The 21816-nt window shown below is 41.2% G+C and overlaps 2 protein-coding genes across 2 annotated transcripts in view; one reads left to right on the plus strand and one right to left on the minus strand.

Annotated features, from left to right (window-relative positions):
- The window catches only part of macrod1 (mono-ADP ribosylhydrolase 1), a 273972-nt gene that overhangs the window by 72805 nt on the left and 179351 nt on the right, over nucleotides 1–21816 (plus strand). The gene's annotated exons all lie outside the window — the stretch shown is intronic.
- On the minus strand, nucleotides 13000–21304 carry flrt1b (fibronectin leucine rich transmembrane protein 1b). Its single transcript, XM_070551098.1, has 2 exons — nucleotides 20527–21304; nucleotides 13000–17992 (listed from the first exon to the last, which is right to left on the minus strand). The coding sequence occupies exon 2, from the start codon at nucleotides 17975–17977 to the stop codon at nucleotides 15788–15790; it is 2190 nt and encodes a 729-aa protein (XP_070407199.1). The 5' UTR covers nucleotides 17978–17992; nucleotides 20527–21304; the 3' UTR covers nucleotides 13000–15787.

Here is a 21816-nt window from a genome sequence, read left to right on the forward strand (position 1 = left end):
GTGATGACCCTCTTTGTGTCCTCATATGTTCTTATCACCAAAGACGCTTTTGTCCCCTAATTACATGCACGCACATGCAGAGAGAACAGGGAGTACACAATGCACACAATTACCATCTTGTAATTGCGATCTATCAGACATTATTGTGAAATGCTGCCTGATGCGCACGCTGCCGACTCGGTCGCATTATCACAGCTTAGGAAATGACAAGACTATTTATAGGAGCTTGTTATCCACTTAAATCCAGTTGTTGTTGCTTCTGTCCATGAAGGGGCATGTGACTCTCAGAGATGGCTGACCAGTACGCTTGAGCAGCACAAAAGTTTCAACATCTGATGAGAAATTACATTAGCAAGTGAGAAACTAAATGAGAAATTACATTTTCTAAGTGAAAAGAGGTGAATGAATTTCCTGCAGCGACACAGATACCAGAAACATTTACTCTTGACTTTGTAGTTTCATTATCTTGAGAAGTTCTTTTAATTGCGGGTCATAAACTGACTGAAATCCTCTTCTTCTTCACAAATAAAACTTCTACATTTCACAAACACGGCAGCCTGCACACACATCAGACAAGACCCCAAAGAGAAAGAAAAAAAAACCCACACTCAATCACCAAAGTCTTATTTGGAGGAACAAAAAGGAGCAGAGGTGCTCAGATAAAAGGGTGAATGAATCCTACTAAGTATCATCAAATTCTGAGGGTGAGTTAGGAAGAAAGTTAAGAAGAAAAAGAGGCTGGTATTGATCCAAAGAAGAACATCAACCCACCTGATAACTTCTTACAAGGAATCTAAGCTGGAGAGGCTGAGCTGAATGACAGTCAGAGATGGGAAAATGCTTCATGAGCACAAAAAGACCAAAACTTCTAACAGGAAAAAAAGTCTAGTGAAGAAACGTGGTTTTAAATGTCTAAATCAAGAATGTGAAAGTTCTCCAGCCTAGATGGAACTTTTATTCATGACATGTTCTGCAACAGAGCGTTGCTGTTTTTATTTTTGCAGCAGTTGCATAATTTTTCCTATTTATTTCAAAAGTTGTTTTGTATTTGATAAACAAGATTTTCCATTTTAATTTACATATTAATATTCACTTAAAATTGTTATTTCTTTTAAAGCCACAATTGCAAATCTGCAAAACAAGCTAACTTAAAAAAAATTTTTTTCATGCCTCTTGACTCATTCACTGCCTTTGACGACTAAAGTCAATGACTAAAACGCAACTGCTCGCCGCCATCAATTGACAGTTGACGACTAAAGTTGTCAATTGTTTTTTTTTTACTGGGCGGGCGTCAGAACGAGCCCCCGCACCGTGAGAATTAACATCACGTCTCTAAAGCCGATCTTCACACGTCACGTGATCAGGAAGCAGAAAATTCATGTATTAGGAGATCGTTTGGAGCTTCTGCTGCGAAAAAAAGCGAGGCGCGAACCGGAAAAGCTTCTGCAGCTCACAATTCGACAACGGATTATGAAAGAACAGATAACGCTAGAAACACGCTGATTCTTCCTGATGTAAGAAGTGAGTCTGCTCTTTATATTAGTAGTTTTGGTGTTTACATGGTCAAAGAGCATGTTCTGGGACTCTTAAAAAAATCAGTAAAAACACTCAAAAACGCTGGTAGTGAGAGGCCTTTCTGTTCAGGAAACTACTGGCAGTGAATGAGTTAACGTTCTAACATAGTCCAGCTATAAATATATTGTGGAGATCGGCATTAGTTTTGTGCCTGAGGGATTTTGTATATTCTAAATAAAAAACGTATTTTCATTTCTTTGGCAGTGATCATTTTTTCAATTTTTGGTCAGTTTAGAAATAAATGATGAACTTTTGTGGGTATGATCATTTTTGATGTGTGAAATAAACTAACAGTAAACTGTGGGTGAGTTTTGATGAATGAGTGAGTTACGTCTATTACAAACTAATGGAGGCATTCGACAACAGGCTTACAGCTGTGATTTTAATGAAGTGAGGATATGTTAAATGCTCAGTATTTTTCTTGTTGTCTAGTTAAAAAAATAGTGGTCACATAGAAAAGTTACTATCTTTTACTTGCAGCGGTGCAGATTTTAGGGATGCAACTAAAACATGCAAACAAATTTTCAAATTTAAACTACAACTGCAACTAGATGTTTCACTGAAAACAGCCATGACACATAAGGTCTGTTCTCCTCACCAGAAACGTTATTTGATTTGCTTTTTGCTGACTTAAACTATAGAACTGCTATAACTGCTTTAACATAAAGCCCAGATCTTATTGGGTTTATTTCACCTAAAAGTTGCAAAAATTAAACAAAAAGTGCAAAATAATGTTTGGTTTTAAATTTACCATAACTTTATGCTTTTAATTTAAATTATGTACCATTAAACCTCTAAATGAATAAAAAAAGTTCAGCAGAACAGCAGGGTGTGTGCTGGACTTGTGACATGATCTCGACCTGCTCTCTCTCTCTCTGTGTGTGTGTGTGTGTGTGTGTGTGTGTGTGTGTGTGTGTGTGTGTGTGTGTGTGATTTCCAGCTGAGCTATGAATAATTGACAGTGCTCCTGGAGTTTTTTATTTATTAATTTTTTTTGGCTCAGACATGTCTGCCTGTGCCGGCGAGAGGCATCGAGCTCATTGCTCCAGAGAAATCACAAGTTTCTATAACAAGAAGTGCTGAGGTGTCTGCGTGGTTCAGAGTGCAGCTCAGGAGAGGAGGTGGGCAGCCAGCTGAACTCCTCTGATGGCTGAGAAGTCATCCGGCAGCAGCCGTTTGCCTCGAGCATCCTCAGACGGAGATGTTTCTGATCACAGATGCCGACAGACTGAAGCCGAATCTCCAACCGTTTATCATGCAACAGACAGAACAAAGAGCCATGTGTGTCTTTTACTTCATGTCATCCTGATAATGAGGCAAGCAGCGGCACTTAAGGTTGTGAATGTCTTTAATTTTCTTCTATTTCAGAGGCTCAGGGAACAAATGCTGCTGCGAACAGCTTCATAATTAAGCTAAAGTGAAAGATAAACTCATACACATTTGGGAAATAACTTGGAGGACTGCTGCTGTACAATGTTCATTTGAAAATGCCCAAACTGTTCCCTTTTTTCTAAAGGAGTAGTTATAGCAACATATTTTTTTTTACTATAAATAGCTTAATTTATAGTTTTATAGTCAAATCACCTGACAGGCTGTCTGTTTGCTCTCTGCTATGTTGAAGAAGAAGAAGAAGAAGAAGAAGAAGAAGAAGAAGAAGAAGAAGATCATTATGTAGCGGAGAATTAAACTACACACTGAAATCACCTCTGTTGCTATTCAGTGGAGATTCCGAAAAATGACCAATCAGATTAACCTGTGAAGCTTATATCATATTTATAAATATCCCGGATACTTATATATCGATCTAAGTTCATACATCAACCTGTTTGATCCAATTTTAATCCATAGATTAATGTTTAATTTAGATAATTAAATTTAATAGCAAAAGTTATTTTGAATCAGAAGCTAGGATCTTTGCTTTCAAATAACCAGAAATGTCATACCTTTTCTGTGTTTCGTTTCAGTAATGAGGCAAGTTTAAAAATGAAGGAATTTATTACTAACAATTTTAAACTGAAAGATTTGAAACGACAATTATAAAATGACAATTCATGGATGGCAATTTTAATGACAATTTTTTAACAGCTTTGATATTAAACTTGTTTTAAAAGGCAAACCTGTGGCTGGATGGAAACTAAATTGAAAATGCGAGTTTGGATGCGTGAATGAGATTATTAGAAGGTTTCTTTCACAGAGAGCAGAAACATTCTGGATGGAATTGATGTTTTGCAGCTAACTGAGTTATTTAGAGAGAAAACAGCATCAAACGCATTGTCGTGTGCTACCTCACCCAAACAGGACCCTCTTGTGGATCCGGAGATCAGGAGGATGTGTTCATCCAAGATGACACTCAGTCTGGCAGGGGAGACGCAAGTGTCCGATCATCTGGTCCAGAGATGTCCCGGGTACACAGTTGTCAGCGTTTGGCAGATGAACGTTCTCGTCTTAACTTAACTTCAGAAATCAATGACTCTGGGTAGAGTTTTCGTTAGCTGGTTACAGTTTCGTTTATTCTTTAGCTATTCTGGTCGGCGTGACTGGAACAGCAGGTGGAGGTTTAGGGACGGCTGTTCCCTTTCCCCCCGTGGTGTTGGTTCAAGAACTGACTCTGAAGCTGGTGATGGTTAGTTTTACCAAGCTCACAGGACACTCCCACTCTCTCAGGAAGAAAGCTTTGATCATGCGTCAAAACCATGTGTGAAGTTATCATTTATCTGGACTCTGTGTTAGCTGGATAAGGTGAACTGACCTTCTGATATGCTTAACACATCTTTTACTGTCATCATAATCATTATTATAATTATTATTATTATACCCAAAGCATAAATTCATTTCATGTAATTAAAATACCTTTATACTGAACCAAGTGATCATTTATGAGATTATGTTAAACAGTAATAAAATCAATGAGTTTTTTTTTATTATTATCTAATTATCATCATCGTGACTTGAAGTGTCCTCCTCCTGGGATGGAACAGCAGCAGATAGGTGATATGATCTTGAGCAGACATTGTGGCTCCTTGGGTTAATCTGTGGATTTAAAAGTACTGTTTGACCCAGCTGGGTAGATGTGACCTTTGCCAAAAATTAGAGAACCTTCACCACGTTACAATTTCTATAGCGCCTCTCAAGATAAAAATCACGAGGTACTTCACAAAAACAAAAAATGTAAAAATATTTAAAAGAATTTAGAAAATGGTTAAAATATATTTAAAATGAGCAAAAAATAGATAATTGTGATTAAAAAATGTTAAGAAAGACAGAAAGAGAGAGAGAGAGTGAACAGGAAAGAGGGAAATCAGTGGATCCTGAGGAAGTTGGAATAAGTGGGGAGAGCAGAATAAAGAGAGAGTGGTGAAGAAGGTCATACAAAAGCCAGCTTGAACAAGTGAGTCTTCAGCTGCTTTTTAAAGGAGTTCACTGAGTCCACTGATCTCAGGCTCAGGGGGAGAGAGTTCCAGAGTCTGGGGGCCACAGCAGCAAATGATGTGTCACCTTTGGTATTTAGCCTGGTGTGTTGCACAACCAGTAGGCTTTGATCACTGGACCTCAGGGACCTGCTGGGGGTGTAGGGACTAAGAAGATCACCAGTGTAAGATGGTGCTTGTCCATGTAAGGCCCTATAGACCAGAACCAGGATCTTGAAATGAACCCTGAAGTTGACTGGCAGCCAATGAAGCTGGAGGACAAACGGGTTGATGTGGGTGTGTTTGGAGGACTTGGTCAGAAGCCGAGCACAGGCATTCTGAACAACCTGTAAACAGTTCAGGGAGGTTCTGCTCAGACACGTGAAAAGAGAGTTACAGTAGTCTAAGCGTGAGGAGATGAAGGTGTGGATAACTGTCTCAAGTTCAGAGCGGGACAGAATGGGACTCAGCTTAGCAATGTTCCTGAGATGGAAGAAGGAGGAGCGAACAAGAGAACTGACGTGAGAATCCAGGGTGAGAGCTGGGTCAAAGGTCACACCAAGATTCCTGACGGAAGGTTTGATGTGAGAAGCAAGCGGACCAAGAGTCTCTGACTTTGGGAACCAGCTTTTCTGGGGCACAGATGAGGATCTCAGTCTTATCTTCATTCAGCTGAAGAAAGCTCCCACCATCCAGGTTTTGATAGTCTAAGCAGGTGTGTAACAGCTGCAGCTTAGACATCTCATGGGGCTTAAAGGAGATGTACAGTTGGATGTCATCTGCATAACGATGGTAGGAGATTCCTTTGAAGGAGCTCAGGATGTGCTGAAGAGGAAGCAGATAGAGGAGGAAGAGCAGAGGCCCCAGCACAGAACCTTGTGGGACACCATGGGTAAGGGAGGTGGTGGAGGACCCAAAATTGGAGGCGGCCACAGAAAAGGAACGCTCAGAAAGAAAAGAGGAGAACCACTCCAGAGCAGTTCGTGATAGGCCTACCCAGTCTCTCAGCCTCTCCAGTAGCAGGTGATGGTCAACAGTGTCAAAGGCTGCAGTCAGGTCCAGCAGGACCAGAACAGAACAGTCCCCCGCATCACTGTGAGTCAGAAGGTCATTAGAGACCCCAAGAAGAGCTGTTTCAGTAGAATGAGCTCTACGAAAACCTGACTGGAAGCTATCATAGATGTTATGATCATCAAGAGCAACTGTGAGTTGTTTAGCCACAACCTTTTCCAAGATCTTGGAGATGAACAGAAGTTTAGAGATGGGTCTGAAGCTGCTATGGAGAGAGGCGTCAAGACTCGTTTTTTTAAGAAGCGGGTGGATTATGCCACGGAGTGCGCCACTCAGATAAACAAACAGGGAGGTACGTTCTTGGTGCATCTTGGGCGATCGTGAACGAATGGAAGGACAAAAGAGTCTGGCGATCATAGGAGATGGTAACAGGGACACTACTGAAGAGGATCGCAGACAGGAGCAAGGTGGAAAAGAGGAGGTTAGTGGAGAAAAGTTTGAAAAAGTGGCCGGTGACTGCGGCTAAGCCAAGCACAGACGAGGAAAAGAAGTGGCGCACTGGCCCAGAGCCAAACAACGATTCCAACCAGGGCGCCTCCAGCGATGTTTATCTGGTCCCGGGAAAACGGAGGAAAAGAGGTAAACGAGCAGGAATCCAGGTGAGAATAAGACTTCTCTTAAAGTGTGGTTTATCTAGTAAACATCGGCGTGATCTTCTAGCTTCTTTTCCTTTTCCTGTTCTTTCCAGTCTTGTTACCGACCGGAAGCGGAAGTGTCCCCTCTGTTCGTTCTAACAAAGGACCACTACAGCTTGATGTTTGGTTATTGCAGCTGTTTTATCTCTTTGTTCCTCTCAGGCATTTCCTTTTCCTTCCTGTAGTTTTTATATAAGAAAAAACTAGTTTGCAGACAGTTACAGTATTCTGGTGGATCAGTGTAACAGGTCCTATCAGCTCGAATGTCAACAAGATTGGAAATTTATCCAGATGTAAAAAAATACTCATAACTAAAATAATTTCATGTGATGACACTAAATCTATATTTAAAAAAAGCATATCGATCTTTTTATTGAGAATTTACATGCAAATATTTACTGTATTTCTTTTGTGTGGTGCAATTCAAACTCTGACTGCTAGGTGGCAGCAGCTTTTACTGCCGCTGGATGTGTCTTGGAAGGGTCTGGCCAGAGTTTCCCAAAGAATTCAATTAAAAGTGGCTAATATCGTCTGACTTTTAGTATAATTATATATCGTATTGCCAAATTCTAGCCAGCACACCCCTAGATGTTTGAGTCTTTTTTGAAAAGGATGTAAAACCAAGGTGATGATGTGAGTTTCTAAATGTTTTGAGTTCAATAACTGAGAAAAATAAAAAGCATGAGCAGAAATGAACACAAAGCAAAAATGTTTTGACTAGATAAAATTTCATGTGACTACAGAAAATTTCATGTGATATGTGGCCAAGATGGGATCCAAGGTATTTTTCACACTTCAGGCATGAAAATGAAAATCTCCTGTCACTGCTTGTCTGACCACTTCAGTGGGACACGAAAGTTTGGGCAGCCTTGTTACTCTTCACGATTTTCCTGTATAAATCATTGGTTGTTATTGTAGCATTATGGATTTATGCTCTTTTATGAAAGAGAAACCATGCTACGTATTAATTCGGAATATTAATTTTAATAAATCAATAACCAAATTTTATATTGTTCAGAAGACTCAAAGGTTGTTTTCATCCATAAACTGCCGATAATATCTGAGTGTCTGTGTTTCAGTTCAATGAGGAAACAAGTTTGAAGGATTAACAGTTTTAATTCTTCAAATTAAACTAATGATTTTGAAAATTGACAAACAGGAAATAACAATCACATTGGCAACTTTGTGGGACAATCTTTTAACAGTTTATATGCTGTTCTTGCTCAAATAGACCTTCTGGTGAATTTATGAAGATTGAGAATGTTGTGACATGAATGCGTGTGTGAGTCTGATTTTGCTTCAGGAAGAAACAGGTGTCTGAGTGAAGTGATGGTTTGGATAAACTTAGGTCTTATCAGAGAACTGCATCAAACGCTAAAACCCTGCTCTGTCTCACCGAACTCTTGTGGACCCTCTTTCGGATCCGGGCCGTGGAGGATGTTGTGGTTCATCCAGATGACACCGGCGGCTGACAGGAGACGTAGGTGTCGAACGGAACCGGTCCAGAGTTGCCCTCGGTACACGTGGATGGTAGAGCGTTTTATCGATGCGCTTTCTTAAGTTAATTCACTCAGAAATCAAAAGACTCGGTAATGAGTCTTCGTTAGAAGTCGCGATTCAGCTATTCTGCCTGGCTTGGCAGAAACAGCGTGAAAGGGGGGAAGAACGAGCCAACAGGCTCTGCCCCCCCTTTGGTTTTCAGGTCTGTTCTCTCCCGTTGTCCAACACGAACTGAATCATAAAACTGAAAACTTACCAAAAACCTCTCTTCTCAAAGCAAAACATGTGCGTCATCAAATGTGTCTGGAGTTTACTGTGGGCAGATGTGTGTGGGTGTGTGTGAATGTTTGTGTGCCTGAGTGTGAAGGTCAGTACCACACATTCAACATTATCTACTTAAGTGTGGATTCATTAATCCATTATAATTACCCCAAAGCATACTAGTCATTCATTTGATTAAACACATTTATAATGAGCAAAATGATAATGGTTATTTTAACATTAAAATCAAGAAAAAGAAGTTTAAACTTTATGTTTTGACTTGGTCTGGGTACAACTCATGTAAACACATCTTCTGGTAGACTGCAGGTGGCAGATGTTATGGTTTCCTCCCCGACTCGCTGGCGTTCAGGTCTTAATCTGTGGGTGAAAGTTCTCAGCGACCCAGCTATGACCCAGCTGCGTCCAACACCACCATTGTGACAGAAAACCCATATTTCCTCACGTTACATTATGAAGAAAAATTCAGTTAAATGTATCACTTAGGAGACACACACACAGTGATATTTGAGAAGTGAAACAAAATGGTAAATGGCCTGTATTTGATACAGCACCTTCTAGAGTCCTGTAACCCCCCAAGGCGCTTTACAATGCAATCAGTCATTCACACGCTGGTGGGGATGAGCTACGATGTAGCCACAGCTGCCCTGGGGCGCACTGATGGAGGCGAGGCTGCCGAGCACTGGCGCCACCAGCAAGGGGGTTTAAGTGTCTTGCCCAAGGACACAATGACAGCGACAAAATGAGCGGGTCTCGAACCTGCAACCTTCCGATTATGGGGCAAGCACTTAACTCCTATGCCACCATCATCCCTATAAACGTTAAAGTGTCCAATAATTGTTTCAACAAAATTAGGTGGATGCAGTCAATATTTAGTAGAGCCTCCTTTTGCAGAAATAACAGCCTCGAAACCAGTGGTACACAATAGGCGGCCTCCTCTTTTTCTTCCCTTCTCAAATATCACTGTGTGTGTCTCCTATTACATACTGTATATGTAACTGAATTTTTTTTATCGTAACAACCAACGATTTATACAGGAAAATCATAAAAACTAACAAGGCTGCCTAAACTTTCGCTTCCCTGTGTACATACTTTTGTTGAAATTACACATTAAACTCAAAATGTTCTAAATTATTTTGTAAAACCATTTGTTAAACTTTCTCACTTAGTGTTCAAGTGTCAATTCTTATGTAACAAACTCTTCTTTTTTTATGCCTTTTCATTTTCTGTTCATTTTTTGCCCACTTTACCCGTGGCTGCTTCAGGTTGAACCATCATGCAAATGTCTTATCAGTCCTTACAGGTTTGTCGGAATGATACGGCAATTTGTAGGAGGATTTGCATTCAAACTAACCGTGCAAATTGACTAAGGCCCCCAATTTGGTTGATGATTCCAAACGCACGTTTAGATGGATACGCTGACCTTTAAGTTAAATAATCCTTTAATCCATGCAAACACTGGCAGGTTCTTTTTACCTTACGGTGAAGCAGTAAATCATCCTTTGCGGCCTTGTGATGAAGAAAACACTGGTTTAAAATGCGTCAAACCTTTTAATAGAACGTTCTGTCTAATTTGTCAAAGGGAGATAGGACTCGTTAGCACATAAGGAAACACCAGAAAAAATTATGTATTGTTGTGAGGAACACTGAAAAAAATTTTTTTTAATGATTATTGCTGATTGGAATCGGTCAGGCTGAACATGAAAATAGTCTCTTACACCTATCTCCTGCATTAGCTTCTGATAGAAATTAGATGGTGAAACTCTAGGATTTGAAAAATCCTATAAAATCACTTAACATTCATAGATTCACCCATCCTTACTCACGACAGGAAAGGCTGTGGGTGGTTTAGCATCCAGTAACGATCAGAGAACTTATCAGCTAGTGGAAGCTAACCGTTAGCATTATCAACTTCACAACAAGGCATATTTCCTCCAGACATCCAAAGTTGCAAGTCAGTGATAGAGGTGTGTTGCTGTTATCCAATCTGGGGTGAGATGTTTAAATATCAGGAAATTAATCTCCAAAACCTGCTGTCTGAAACTCAGCTGTGATGTGGCTCACTTCTAGTTCCTGGAAATGGTGCACTGTTGATTTTTGTCACCGAGAACAAATTACAACACATTCATTCATACTAGAGACCACTGCAAATGTATAGATTAAATGAGTGTTCAACGCCTTTTTAAGGGAATTCATATTTCTCGCAAAGATAAGATAATCTCCTGATTCCTGAGTTTCCATTTGATGTGCATTTTCTATTTCTCTGAGCTGTTTGGAAGTAGAAGGACCTCATAAACATTAGACACTGTAGATGTACCTCCCATGATTCCTTTAGCTCTTGTAATGTTAGATTAAAACAAAACACCACATTAGGATCTAAATCTAAAGTTTCCCACTGCTCTTTGTGTTGTCATCACAAAATGTTAACAGCACACGGCTTGTTGTTACAGCTACTTTAGTTTAAACCAGGTGTGGGAATTAGGTTGTCATGTCAGTTTGGAATCACTTGGAATATAACTTTCTCTGATTTACTGCAATCCAACAATTTACAGGTCCTTTTCAAAAAATTTGCACATTGTGATAAAGTTCATTATTCTCTGTAATGTACTGATGAACATTAGACTTTCATATATATTAGATTCATTACACACAACTGAAGTACTTTAAGCCTTTTATTGTTTCTAATATTGATGATTTGGCATTCAGCTCATGAAAACCCAAAATTCCTATCTAAAAAAATTAGCATATTTCATCCGACCAATAAAAGAAAAGTGTTTTTAATACAAAAAAAAAGTCAACCTTCAAATAATTATGTTCAGTTATGCACTCAAACTTGGTCGGGAATCCTTTTGCAGAAATGACTGCTTCAGTGCGGCGTGGCATGGAGGCAATCAGCCTGTGGCACTGCTGAGGTGTTATGGAGGCCCAGGATGCGTCGATAGCGGCCTTAAGCTCATCCAGAGTGTTGGGTCTTGCATCTCACAACTTTCTCTTCACAATATCCCACAAATTCTCTATGGGGTTCAGGTCAGGAGAGTTGGCAGGCCAGTTGAGCACAGTAATACCATGATTTTAAAAGCCTCAGGAATCTTTTGCAGGTGTTAAGAGTTAATTAGTTGATTCAGATGATTAGGTTAATAGCTCGTTTAGAGAATCTTTTCATGAAATGTAAATTTTTTGAGATAGGAATTTTGGGTTTTCATGAGCTGTATTCCAAAATCATCAATATTAGTAACAATAAAAGGCTTGAACTACTTCAGTTCTGTGTAATAAATCTAATATATATGAAAGTCTAATGTTTATCAGTACATTACAGAAAATAATGAACTTCATCACAATTTGCAATTTTTTTGAGAAGGACCTGTATTTGCAATATGGATATTGTGCACACTAATATTGTTATGACATTAAATTAGCGATGAGTTTTTCAAGATCTGCTGAATTGGGTTGGCTCCAACAGTCGTTCAGTGTGGATCTAATGATCAGGTTCTGACAGTTTCTACAAAATCCATCCAGTGGCTCATGAGATATTTAGTTAACACTATGGAAAAAAACATACTCAGACCAAGCAGAAACATTTCTGCCTGCTTTTTTTGCCTTCCAGCAGCAGGTAACGATTGATGTGCAATGCTTTCTTCCAGATTAGTTATCTTAAAGAAATTGATGTGTTAGTTGATGCAACTTAATGGAAAATCCCACTTTGATCCCATTTGTCGACGTGTTGGGTTGCAGAGTGAAAAACACACTTGTGTTTCTGGTATGCATCTGTTTGTTGGGTGTAATGTAAGTTAGAATAATTATACTGCACAGCCTGATGCTAGATAATAGACTCTGACAGTGAAAGGCTTCCATAGTGACTGATGAGATGAGTGAGTGAGGTTGTTAGGAGCAGAGAGATGTGAAGCTGCAGCAGCATCACGGTTACTGTACCCCAGCTTCGGTGCACACAAACGTATAATTACACATTTCTCAGTTTGTCACGCAATGCCAACTCTCTGCCTTTCTCCCGAGCTTTCTGAATCCTGTCTGTTTCCTTCAGACGCTTCTCAAACGACCATCACGAGCAGTAACTCTAAGACAGACACTTATACACTCTCGCGTTCGTTATATTGATCCATGCTTACACAAGCATTAGCACTCACTTAGAATGAGAGGCATGTCTTTACTCAAACATCCCAGCACACAGCAGTATGCATGCATACACACAGACACTGTCACTGACTTAAAGAGCGCAACAAACTGCACAGTTTTCACCAAATGAGCATGTGGCCTGTTTCTCCAAATTGAATCACATAGCAGCTGATGTATTCATCCAGTGTGTGTGATTTAACAAGGCCCGCGCCATCTCGCCATAAATCATATTAATAATCTGAGCCTTGCATTGATTTGTTTTGTTCCTAAGCTTTCTCCATGCATGTTGCCACTTTGATGGAGCCCCTATGCAAACACACACACACACACACACACACACACACACACACACACACACACACACACACACACACGCGCGAGAAAGAAATTACACAAAGCCGTTTTTCCTTTCAGAAGTCTTTATTCATCTGCGTAGAAAAAAAAGACGACAGACCAATAAATGAAACAGCATTTTCCACCCAATTTTATGTTTATACTTAAGAGTGTTTTCATTATCACATCTGAGGATGAGATTTTTTTCCCTTAAAGGAAAGGGTTTCTGGAAAAAAAAGATGGTAGTTTCACTGCTCTTAAAGTAAAAAACAGAAACCAAATAAACAATTACAGAAACAAGTAAATAAAAAACACACTGGAGCTCCTTCGTTATTGTTGGCACACAGTAACACAGGCTGGAAAAGAGACAAAGTAGCGCTAAAAGAAAGAATGGGTCTCAACATTAAAAGGCTCTATCTAAATCTCACCTCCATCTCCTCTCTCTTTATCTTTTCTCCGTCGGTTTTATCATCTCTCCCTTTTTAAAATCCGTCCGTTCTTTTAAAATAGAAATTTCTATTGAAGTCTTTCCTCGGTGAGGGTTGGTTAGTGGGGTCATTGAGAGGCAGTCAGAGAGCAGGTGCCGCTTTCTCGTGGCCGTGTTGAAATGCACAGTGTAGCGGTCGGGCTGCGATCCCTGTTAACAGAACTGCATCTATGCTGTGCTAAGGCCATAAAACTGGACAACCTGAGTCAACAAATAGAATTTACTGCCAGCACTGCATCAGCTTTGATTAGATAATCAAACCCATTTTAAATGTAATTTCATTTTATAAATTTCCTCTTGAATAGAGCTTATAATGTTTTGTTTGGGTGGGCTGGTGACAATGAGACAATTACAAACTTGTGAGACTGCAACTTTATAATTTATTTAAGTCTTCTGATTTAGCCATGTGGTCCCAGGACAGCACAGGATAAAAGTGAAAAACATCTAAGACACATAAAGCCAGTTGTACTTCCTTTGACCTGTGTCTTTCTCTGCAAAAAAGGTAAATGAAAGAATAAATGAATAAAAACACACATCTTGAGATTATTGTTTATAAATTAACTCCAATTATCAGAGTGAAATAGATTTTGTATTATATGGGACCGCTTCCAAAATCCAACAAAATATTGTTTTTAATTCCCTAAATAATCAAAAATACATTTTCCTGTCGATGGTTTCATGTAAATCCAAATTTCCAATCACTACATATCAATACATAAATATCACAATGTAAAAATCACATTTAATATGATGGATCATTTCATATTTATATGATTCTTCACATAATTTCTAAAAAACAGTAACATCCAACTTTTTTTAATCAACTGGGACACGTAAAATGTTACGACTTAGGAAAGAATAATTAGAAAAAATTCTTCCAATGCTAAAATTAATTTTCCATTAAAATCATTTAGCCTTCTTCTTCGAGAAAAATTGGATACTATTAAAATATTTGTGATTAGTTTCTTTCACTTCACTTGCAAAAATGAGTTAATAATAATAAGACCAAACCACGGTAAAAACTGGGTTCATGCAGTTCTGCTGCTGAATTCTGAAATGAACTTTTTTATTTTTAATTACCGTTCTCAAGCTTGTAATTTGTCCTGTGGTCTTGGCAAACATTTTACCTTTTGATTGTCTTGCTGTGTCTGTCTTCCTTGTTTTGTATTATTTATTGAACCATTTGACTCATAATAATCACAGACAACTCAAACAGTCTTGGAAAATAGCATGCAGTCTATTATCACTCATATTTGTTGAGTGCAGTGGACACACCGTGGGCAAAACTTCATCCCTTTTTTAGATGATGCCACATTATTCCAGTTGTCAGCCCTCTTCCCCCTATTTTATTTTCCTTTTGTTGTCTTTTTTGCCTCCTGCCGCTTCATTGGTCACTCACCGTTTTTTTAACTTAACTCTTTTTTCTTTCTTCTCCATCCTCACTCTGCCTTCAGCATCACTCACACCTCTCTCAGAAACCACATCCCCAAAACAGCACCCCTCTCTGCTCCCCCTCGTCTCCTTTTATGTTCTTCCTCTCTTTCCACCCATCTATCCATCACTCTCTCTCTCTCTCGCTCTTTCCCACTCATTAGTCTCCCCATGCTGTGGTTTGTGTCTTCCGTCTCTGTCAGAGCTGTTATCACTGCTGTCAGCTCCCTTGGCGAGAACAAAGTCGTCCTCTGCTCACAGCACCACAAAAGACACGAGCGGAATAAAAGGAAAAGAGCCTCAGCTCCAAAGGAAAAAAAATGAAAAAAGAGGTGGAAAGATGGAGAAATTAAAAAGAAGGGGAGTAAACCAGAGGAAAGGAGGGAGTTAGGAACACATCTTTTCATGTCAGCTATGATGCATTGTCATCTGTGGGTTATAACAACCATTGATTTCTCCTTCTGTTATCCCTTTTATCTACACAGCACAGAGCTTACAGTTGTAGGAAGATACAAGTGCTATCTCTATACACATCAAGTGCCTTTTCCTCATATTATAAATATATCTCCCGCTAAATCAGCTAAGCCTAGTATATCAACCTCAAATAAGTTACTGTGTAGTATTATGAGCTGAGAAGAGCAGTCGGTTTCAAAGACACTGAGAAATCCAAAAGAGGAAACATAACCATTTATAACTATAAGCAGTGCTGAAAGAAGACTCTACTGTACTTTGTAGGATACAGTAGAAGAGTTTAGTGGCACTCTTGCTTCTGTCACTCAGTAGCATTGTCCCACAATTAGAGCTGAAATCAGCCCTATCTACTAAGCAAACCAATCAGAATCAAACCAGCAGAGGCACAGAGGGTACTTTGGAAACCAAGGACAAAATGCCACTAGCCAAGGGGGCTCTGTTGGCTCAGAAAGACCGTCCCTGTATCATCACGTGTAGGCATAATCTATATCGGGGATGCCAGCCTCTCTGTAGCCACGGTTGGTACCATAAGTGACATGATGGTGGCTGGCTTGGCTGAGAATGGTGCCATTGAGACTGCCAGCTCCATGGTTGCTCCGGTAGGTCCCATTAGCTTGAGAAGAAGAGGAGGAGGAGGATGGGAAAATGGTGTGGATATAGGTGACATCCTCAAGCTTAGGCTGCAGGGCCTGGTGGGCCATAGCTGTCATCTGAAACCCTGCAGGAGGGGCCCTGATCTCTAAGATGGATGTGTCTTTCTTGGTTCCTGACTCTACATAGTCATCATAATGTTTTCCTCCCCGGCCTCTGCTGTATGAACCTGTGTCCCCAGACATGTAACCTGATCTCTGTCCGTACCAGCAGAAGATGCCAAAGATTAGGAGCAGGCTTACCAATGCTGTGGCACCCCCAATAATCCCAGCCAGTGGCAGAGCTGTTAGCTCTGATTCCTGTCCCTCCTTCTCTGACCCCTCCCCCCCAGTGCTGACCGCAGCCTCTCCAGTCTCTATTTGAGCACAAGCCGGGGATGAGTCTTTGCTGTCTGTGTCCATGCTGCCAGCTCTAGAGGAACCCATGCTGGAGCCCCCAAGGGAGGCCTCCTGTCTTAGTGGCAGCAAGCAAATGAGGTAATGGGAACGTGGGGTGAGCTGGGTAAGGAGATATTGCCTCCTTTCTCCAGGAACCAAAGTTTCTGTTATAGAACCAAGAGCTGCGCTGCTTCCCAGTCTCAACCATGAAAGGCGGAAGGAAGGGGCTTGCTGTGGGCACAACCAACTCACCAGCACACTGTCTGAAGAGAGAGGTTTTAAAGTCAGCTCCAAGGCCTCTCCTGATATCTGTCCACCCTCTCCTCGAGGAAGAGGCATAACAAGCCCAGGTCGCTTGGCTTTCAAAGTAAAAAGGGAGCCTTGTGTGGGGACCAACAGAGAAGTGGTGGTGGTGCTGCCTGGGGAAACTGCTTGACTTCCTTCAACAGTATCTTCCCCTCCATCTTTCTCTGGTGGATTAACCCCTGCTCCAGGACTAGGGCCTGCAGGAGGGCCTTCACACTGCTCCATCAGTGATGTCAGGTCTCGGAGTACCTGGCCCCTTACAGGCTCAGGCCCCTGACAGGTTAGCCCCCTGACTGTCACTGCTGACCCTCTTCCATGCAACCAGGCATGCAGCCAGCGAAGGTTGCATCCACAGTACCAGGGGTTTCCTCGCAGCAACAGCAGCTCCAGGCTTTCGGTATCTCTTAAAAGTCCTCGTTGGAGACTGGTCAAATTATTCCCCGAAATGTCCAACTTCTGTAGATGACGCATCCCATCCAGTGCACCCCTTGGGATGTGGGTCATTCCGTTGTCTTGTAAATGGAGTCGCACAAGGTGGGCTGAGGGGAGGTTGACCGGTGGAGACTGTAGAGCATTCCTGACCAGTGACAGCTCTGTCAGGTTGGCTAGACGAGAAAAGGTGTCATCTGCGATTCGCGTGTTGGCCAGCAGGTTCCCATCCAGGACTAAGCGTCGCAAGGAAGAGAGCCCACGAAAAGCATGTGTAGGAATGGTGCTGATTCTGTTGTCATCCAGTCGTAACTCTTCTAGTGAAGCTGGTAGGCCTGCAGGGATGCTTGAGAGGTGATTTCGAGACAAAAACAATAGTCGAAGCCGTGGAGTCCCAGAGAAAGCTCTCTCCTGGATGCTTACTGTAGATATAGAGTTATCATCCAGGTGTAAACGTTCTAGTAATGGTAACTTTGCCAAAGCCAATCTGGGTAACGTTCGTATATTATTATCCTGCAAATGCAACTCCTTTAAGGACGGTGGGAGGTGTATAGGAAACTCATCCAACTGATTGGCATACAGATAAATCACTCGTATGGAAGTACTGCGTTCCAGTGACTGAGGCAGCCCAGCGTTACTTAGCCGGTTGCTCTGTAAGTAGAGGATTGCAGCCGTTAAAGGTAGCGGAGGAATTATGCTCAGGCCACGATCGTTGCAGTAGACAAAACCCTCATCACAGCGACACACAGAGGGACAAACGATGCCCTCGTCTCCCTCTCCAGTCTCCATGGCGATGGCTGCTGCCGCCAACTCCAGCACCTCAGCCAATAAGGTGAGGACCAGAAGGAGCAGGAAGAGCCAATCACGAAGCTCGGCAAGACTCTCTGATGCCATGTTGGTGCACAGCTCCTGACCAAAAGAAAAGGGACATTGGATCAATACAAAAACAAGTATTATCACCTTGTCATGCTAAAATTCAAGTGGTAGCATATTGTTTCAAAGCTAAATTAGAAAACTGCACAGTTGAGGCATTAAAAAAATTATTATTCAGTTCAAATATTTTTCACCATGTAAAGCCTTTTTTTTGGTCTGAAGAGTTGAAAAGAGTTGGGAATGGAATAGTGAGACGCCCCCTAAGAGAAACTGTCCAGTATTATATGGGTCAGAGCAACCAAGCAGAAGACAAACTGACATTTCTAGCCAGCGAGTGCAACGAGGGATGGACTGACCGGCAAAAAAGATTAGAAGAATCAGAAAAGGCAAAGAGACAATAGGAATGGAGAAAATTGGACAGTGACAGCTGAAGTGGGGGAAAATAAGTGAAGAGGGATTGTTTTCCAGGGAGATTAACTGAACTGAAGTGAGTGACACGAAACTAAAATGGAGGACGGATCAGGGAGAAGGAGATTAAATTAATTGCCTATAGTGCAGTTGATGGCTTTGAAAACAACAGAAGAATCAAAGTTGCTGTGACAGCACTGGGTCTGACCCTGAAAAAAAATTATAACAAGAACACGGCTGAAAAGTGGAACTTCACGCTTTTCTGGCTTGTTTACTCAGATGCAGGGTGCTTGTGTTCGAGGTCACGGTCAAGAGACACTTGCTCCGATGCTCACACAAATTAATAAACACACGAAGCACAAAGTGCACCACTGTACAGTCTCAGTGTAGGCTGCCATGTATTATGCATGTTTTCTTTCTGTGGTTATTGTTCATGAAATTTCTATCAATTATTCAGGAAGGTGGTCCAGAAATTCCCAGGAATGTTTTAGCGAGATGCTTTACGGAGAAGCTCCTTTCTCCAACATTAATTTGTTCCTCGGTCGATATTTTACGATTTATCTCCAAACAAACCTTTCATAGCATCAGTTTACCATTCAAATAAGCTGATACATTGACACTATGAGAATGTGACAAAGAAATAAAGCAAAGTTGTTTAAATATAAATTTACTAAACACTAGTTTTTCTTTCCTTTCTCTTTTTTGGGGTATAGCCTGAGGCTGGGAAATGTGACGGGATGTGAGAAGCCTAACTTGATTTGACAGCACATTTGATAAACAAATTCTCCATAGGCAAGTCTTTTTTTCCTCCCCTTGGCACATGCACATGTGTGTTTGTATGCGAACTCTGTGCTACATGCAAAATTGCCCCTTGGCTTCAGTCAAAATCCATGCAAAGCAAACAAGAGATGGCAACAATAGAAGAGATGAAGGGAGGCATGGGGGGGCAAGGAGACAGATGGGAGAGTCGGACAGCCGGAGGAGGAGACGGGAAATGAGTTCCTGGCAGTGAAGACTGAAGTCAGTATCAGATGTGTTTGCTGCAAAATAAAGAATGGCTCCAAACACTGACGGGGTGTTGTTTTTTTTTTTTTTTTTTTTTTTTTGTAGAAAGGTGTAAAAATAGCTACATTTGGTACCTTTACACGCCTGCGTTGTGCATTTCTGTGTGTGTATGTGACAGAGATCCATATCTACAACAACCACTTCCCATCTCAGCCTGACACAGACTGCATTTGAAATGTCAAGGTGAAAAAAGAATGCCTGCTACGCAATTTGGCATGAACCCTGACTTAATTTTTCCTTTTTTGATATTATTTTAAGCTCAAATCTGCATGTTTCCAAGCATTCTGTGTGTTTGAGAGACACGCTAGAGGGAGTGTAAAGGTAGGAGCTGAGACCAGATTGGGATGCTCTATGAATATCAACTAGCATATGTTTCAGTGCCACCATATCCCCACTTCCCTCTCATAAATATCCTCTTGGCACAAGCATGCATGTGTGTTTTCGCCCACATGCCAAGGTTTCCAATCGACATGTTGCTTTAATGATCCTCAGATCTTCTGCGTTCCCTCGTCTCTGATAGGATCTCTCGTTGTCTCGCCTCTCTGCATCTTTATCTTTTACACCATCTCCTCTCCTTTCCTCCCACCTCTCTTTCAGGACTTGTCATTATATCCACTTTCAGATTTGTTTACAGAAGTGTCCATGCCGTCATCCTCCCTTCCTCTGTCTCTATCTTTTTCTAATCCTCTTTTATCATTTCCTCTCCAGTTGTCTGTTTATTCCTACACGCTGAGATTGGATCAATCAGACGTGGTTTAGTCTTCCTGCCCACAACTCCGCTTCTCTCCTCCTTTCTTCTCTTTGCAATTTAGAATCTCATTTCCCATTCAGATGCAGCGGACCACCTTCACCTAGTTCTCCTTCTCTTTTACACTTCTTTTCTGCCTCACCTGTCTTGTCTGCACATTTCCTTCCTCTCCTTTTGTTCCCTTCACCTCGACATTTTAATCATGCTCCTAAAAGGTCTTTGTTTCTTATCACATAGCTGGAAACAAGGCGCAAGTGTGGTGGATGTTGATGCAAATGAACTCAAAGTGGAGATGTGTGTGTAAAAAGGTGCGATCGACCCGCGGTGTGATTGCCGAGGGCTTTCTAACCTGCTTAGTCTCGATGCCTTTTCACGTCCGCCGCAGCTTTGTTTTTCTTGTTTCTAGGATTTCTGGAGCGGCGTATTAGTGTCTGTACGTGTGATTGAGGACGTAGCTTTGGATCTCTCCGTGTTAGCGCAGTTTCACAGCCTTCTTTGAATCGTTCAGAAGTGTAGCCTCTTTCCTTCGGGCTGTTGAATCTTCCTCAGATTGGGTGAATGATGATAGGGATGATGATAGCCTTCACTCCAGGGCTGTACAAGTAGCAGCACCAGCATGGCTCAAAGCCGCCACGGCATCCACATTTGTGAGTGGTGTGCAGATGTGTATTCTGCTGCCAAGCTCTTTTTCTCTCTCTGGGTAAGGGGCTTTTAGGCCTGCCAACTTAAGTCATCCTCAGTGAGTGTCCAGAGGCCTAATTCTGCAGCCACCCCTCCACACCCAAATGCTACAGTTGGGCTGACAGTCAGAAGATATTTCAGGGCTCGAGGGGCCTTCTTGGAAGTCAAAAGCAATCCTGGACACTCATGCAAGAAGTTGGTCAAGCAAAATAGTGTTGTGTCTTGCTACACTTGTCTTTAAAAAGGTAGGTAGGGGATTTAATTGATGAGGAGAGAAATTAGAGCAAATTTTCAACAGCAGGAAACAAGTTCATTTAGAGTCTGATCTGTTGTTAAGGTTCCATGATGTCGAGTTTTACAACACCGATGCCACAGTTCTCTGGAGATAGTCAACAGAAAGATGGAGAAGTTCACTCAGGCAAGATGACTGACTTAGACTTAGTTTCACAGAGAGAGAGAGAGAGAAGAGAGAGAGAGAGAGAGAGAGAGAGAGAGAGAGAGAGAGAGAGAGAGAGAGAGAGAGAGAGATACTCTCAGTTTCAGCTTCGCTCTTCTCTGTTAAATGTTTGATTAGTTCCTTTTCAGGGCGCACGAATCATCCTCAAAGGCAGCAAATCCGGATGGTTTTGCATGCAGTCCACTTTGAGCTGCACCGTGATGCGGTTCAGTTTGTCGCCGCCTGGAAGAAGTAGATCTTTTCCTTCACCACTGTTTGTTTCAACAGGTTAGAAATCATCTGCCTGAAAAGACACAGATAAGAACATTGTTATTTATGCAGCACGCAAGTGTAAAAAAACAGGAAATTAAAGTGGAGAAATATTTGAATTCATACCACAAGAAAGGAATTGAAATGTGCAAAACAAATTAGATAAATAATAATAATAATACTAATAATGCATTGAACTTATATAGCACTTTTCTAGACACCCAAAGACGCTTTTTTTTTCACACACTCTCA

Source organism: Nothobranchius furzeri, chromosome 1 (assembly GCF_043380555.1).
Source record: "Nothobranchius furzeri strain GRZ-AD chromosome 1, NfurGRZ-RIMD1, whole genome shotgun sequence".
Classification (NCBI taxonomy): domain Eukaryota; kingdom Metazoa; phylum Chordata; class Actinopteri; order Cyprinodontiformes; family Nothobranchiidae; genus Nothobranchius; species Nothobranchius furzeri.

Coding starts and splice junctions, on each gene's coding strand:
- flrt1b (XM_070551098.1), bottom strand. CDS start 17,977: ATGGCATCAGAGAGTCTTGCCGAGCTTCGTGATTGGCTCTTCCTGCTC.